Source organism: Nestor notabilis, unplaced genomic scaffold (genome assembly GCF_000696875.1).
Source record: "Nestor notabilis isolate BGI_N333 unplaced genomic scaffold, ASM69687v1 scaffold12939, whole genome shotgun sequence".
Classification (NCBI taxonomy): Eukaryota; Metazoa; Chordata; class Aves; order Psittaciformes; family Psittacidae; genus Nestor; species Nestor notabilis.
Genome location: NW_009945117.1, coordinates 38,248 through 41,506, shown reverse-complemented (window position 1 = coordinate 41,506; position 3,259 = coordinate 38,248). Strand labels below are relative to the sequence as shown.

Genomic DNA, 3,259 nt, shown 5'->3' with positions numbered 1-3,259 from the left:
ATTTTTAAATCTTATCTTTATTGCAGTTTTCTCCTGCCCTGTTGGGAAAGGAGAAACGCACCTTATCTGGCCAGCTGCTGGCAGCACGACCTGTTCCTGGGTAGGCGAGAGGCGGATGTCCTGCTTCAGCAGCACCTTCCGCATCCCCTATGGCACAGAGGATAGAGCCAGGAGCAATGATGCTGGGGGTGATGCTGAGCTAGCCTGGCACGCACCTATGATGGGTGTTGGATGGGAAAGAGAGGTCCCTGCAGCCCCTTACTGCCAGCTGAGCATCTCTGGGGTGTTATCACTCTGGCCTTTGGCCATGGGCTTTATTATGGGTTTCTCATACAGCCAAGTCAATTCCGAGCTGGGGACGGCTTCGCTGGCACCCCAAGAGCTGCAGCTGGCAGCACCCTGATCCCAGGCTAGGGATGCAGGAATGGGGAGCTGAGGGGGCAGCCAGTCCTTGTGCCCACCCTGGGTCTGGTGGGATGAGTGCTAGGAGGGGTCTGGGTCCTGCAGAATGGGTGGCAGTGCCCAGGGCCACCGCTGTGTCCATCCCAGGGTGGCTCCAGATGCCTGATGGGGCTGTTTCTCAGGGATGTCCTATGAAGCACCCAAGGGTGCCAGGCAGGAGGGTGCAGGGGCCATGGGGCTGTCCCTGCAGCACTCGCCTGTTAATGGTTAATGTGACTGGCCAGCAGAACAGGCTGTACCTTGCTGCTGCTGTTTGTTTGCATCCCAGGCACTCCACCCCGGCCACTGGCCCCGCAACACCCCCCTGCTCCTGCCCAGACTGTCCCCCAGCCACCCCAACAGTGACTTTGGGGGTGACACTGCCACTTGCTTGAGCTGAGATGTAGATGAGGCTGGGATCAGGCATAGCAGCACCCAGTGCTCTCCAGCATCGGACATCCCAGTTGGATGCTCCCTTGAAGGATGTGGAGTGGAAGGAGCAGACCAAAATCCCTCTTTTTTTCTCCCCCTATTTAATCCCCTTGGCACCCCAGCCAGGAGTTGGGGTACTGTGCCTCTTGGCCACCATTTCTGGGAGGTGAAAAGCATTCAGGGAAAGGCAGCACCTCCCATGGAGCCTTGTGCCAGCTCCAAGTGGTGCCAGTGGAGATTTTGGAGGCTATTTTGGGGTGGATGGCACCTGCCTCGCATCATCACTTCAGGGTTCTGGGCTGTCCTGGTGCCTCACTGTACCTGCAGCTCGCATCAGAGAGGTGCTCAGGGCGATGGGGTTGCAGATAAGGGTGTTTTCTTCCTCCCGTGTGTCATAGAGAGAAAACAGCAACTCTGTGACTTGCAAAGGCTCCAGAGCAAGGCTGGGAGCCGGGTGATGAGCCAGGGTGGTCCTGAGGCAGGGGAATGATGCTGGAGACAGGCTTTGGTCCCTGGGGATGGAGACAGGCTGCACTGCAGGGCTCCTCTTGTCTCTTGCAGGCTGTGACTCTGGCTTTGGGCAGGCGACGGCACGGCACTTGGATGCCATGGGCTTTCAGGTGTTTGCCAGTGTGCTGGACCTGCAGGGACCTGGCGCCCAGGAGCTGCGCAGGAGCTGCTCCTCAAGGCTGACACTGCTGCAGATGGACCTGACCAAGCCAGAGGACATCCAGCGCGTCCTGCAGCACATCCAGACCCATACCAACAGCACAGGTAGGAGCCCTTGGCACACCCTGGGGGCACCATGTAGCTCCCCAGGACCTCAGACAGTGCCAAGCCTCCATGTGTCCCCCACCATGGGCTGAAACCCCATGGGCATCCATGACAGCCTCTGCTAATGGGACTTGTCCTGGGGCACCCCATGATTCCCCTGCAGGACCCCCAGGAGCTGGGAAGCAGTGGGGATCCCCAGGTGGGGGGGTCCCCCATTTGGGTCACCTCTTCAAGCATCCCATCCCTACAGGGCTCTGGGGCCTAGTGAACAATGCCGGCTTCAATGACACCATTGCTGACGCTGAGCTCTCACCGCTGGGCAAGTTTCGCACCTGCATGGAGGTGAACTTCTTCGGCTCGCTGGAGCTCACCAAGGGGCTCCTGCCCCTGCTGCGCTCTGCTGGTGGCCGCATCGTCACCGTGAGCAGTCCTGCAGGTGAGCAGCTGCTTTCTGCCTGGCCTGCCAGACCCCTGGCACCCCAAGATACTACCCCATGGTGCGGCGTGAATCACACCTTTCCCACTGGGCAACTTCACTTCCCCAGCCAGCTGCATCTGACTGGCACCCAGCACCCTGCAGTGGGCCAGTGGCACCACTGAACCCCACAGCGGGCACCCATAAACAGGAAGCCATGGGGCTGTGTGTGCACCGTGGGGACAGCAGCATGGGCAATGTCAGCCCAGCTCCCACATGCCTCCACTGGGGATGAAAACCCCAAGCTTAGGCTGGCCAGGGAGGGAAAACCAGATTCCCCTCCTCCCATTTCAACTCCCCCTGGTTAAAACACATTAATTTGAATGAAATTCCAGCTGCTTTCTCAGCAAAACAAAACCTAAGCCCTTTCCTCATGCAGAGACTGGGAGCGCAGCCCTGCTGAAGTCCTCCCAGTTTCTGCCTGTGCCCTGGCCATGCAGGCAGATGCCTGCTCAGTGAGCCCACTCACTCCTCCTCTTGCTCCTGCAAGGTGACATGCCCTTCCCCTGCCTGGCAGCCTACGGGGCCTCGAAGGCAGCACTCAGCCTGCTCATGGACACCTTCCGCAGCGAGCTCCAGCCCTGGGGTATCAAAGTCAGCCTCGTCCTGCCAGGCTACTACAAAACAGGTAAGAGGGACAGTGTCTGCTGGCTGCCTGTGCCTGCAGGTAAAGGGCAGATACCCCTGGGAGGCAGAAGACGGAGCAATGGCAGAAGATGGTGCCAAATGCAGATTCTGAGCACCCTAGCCTCCTGTGCCCTTTGGGCTCTGGTTGGTGAGAGGCAGGGTCAGGAGCAAGCCCTGCCTGCAGATCAGGAAGAGACTTGCCAAGAGCTCGGCTTGTTCAGTCTGGAGAAGAGGCGGCTTTGGGAAGACCTTGTAACAGTCTTCCAATACCTAAAGGGTGCCAAAAGAAACCTGCAGAAGGGCTTTGGACAAGGGCCTGCAGGGACAGGACAAGGGGGAATGGCTTTAACCTCACACAGGGGAAGCCGAGATGAGCTCTTAGGCAGAGGTTCTTCCCTATGAGGGTGGTGAGGCCCTGGCACATGCTGCCCAGAGAAGCTTTGGCTGCCCCATCCCTGGCAGTGTTCAAGGCTAGCTTGGATGGGGCTTGGAACAACCTACTCCAGTGGA

The 3,259-nt window shown here is 58.9% G+C and overlaps 1 protein-coding gene across 1 annotated transcript in view; it reads left to right on the top strand.

The window, feature by feature from the left end:
* Positions 1–1,391: 1,391 nt before the first annotated feature.
* LOC104412120 (corticosteroid 11-beta-dehydrogenase isozyme 2-like) overlaps positions 1,392–3,259 on the top strand; it is a 2,563-nt gene continuing 695 nt past the window's right edge. The window contains 3 exon segments of the mRNA XM_010022736.1: positions 1,392–1,647; positions 1,898–2,083; positions 2,613–2,750. Of these exon segments, the coding sequence (XP_010021038.1) occupies positions 1,392–1,647; positions 1,898–2,083; positions 2,613–2,750 (580 nt within the window).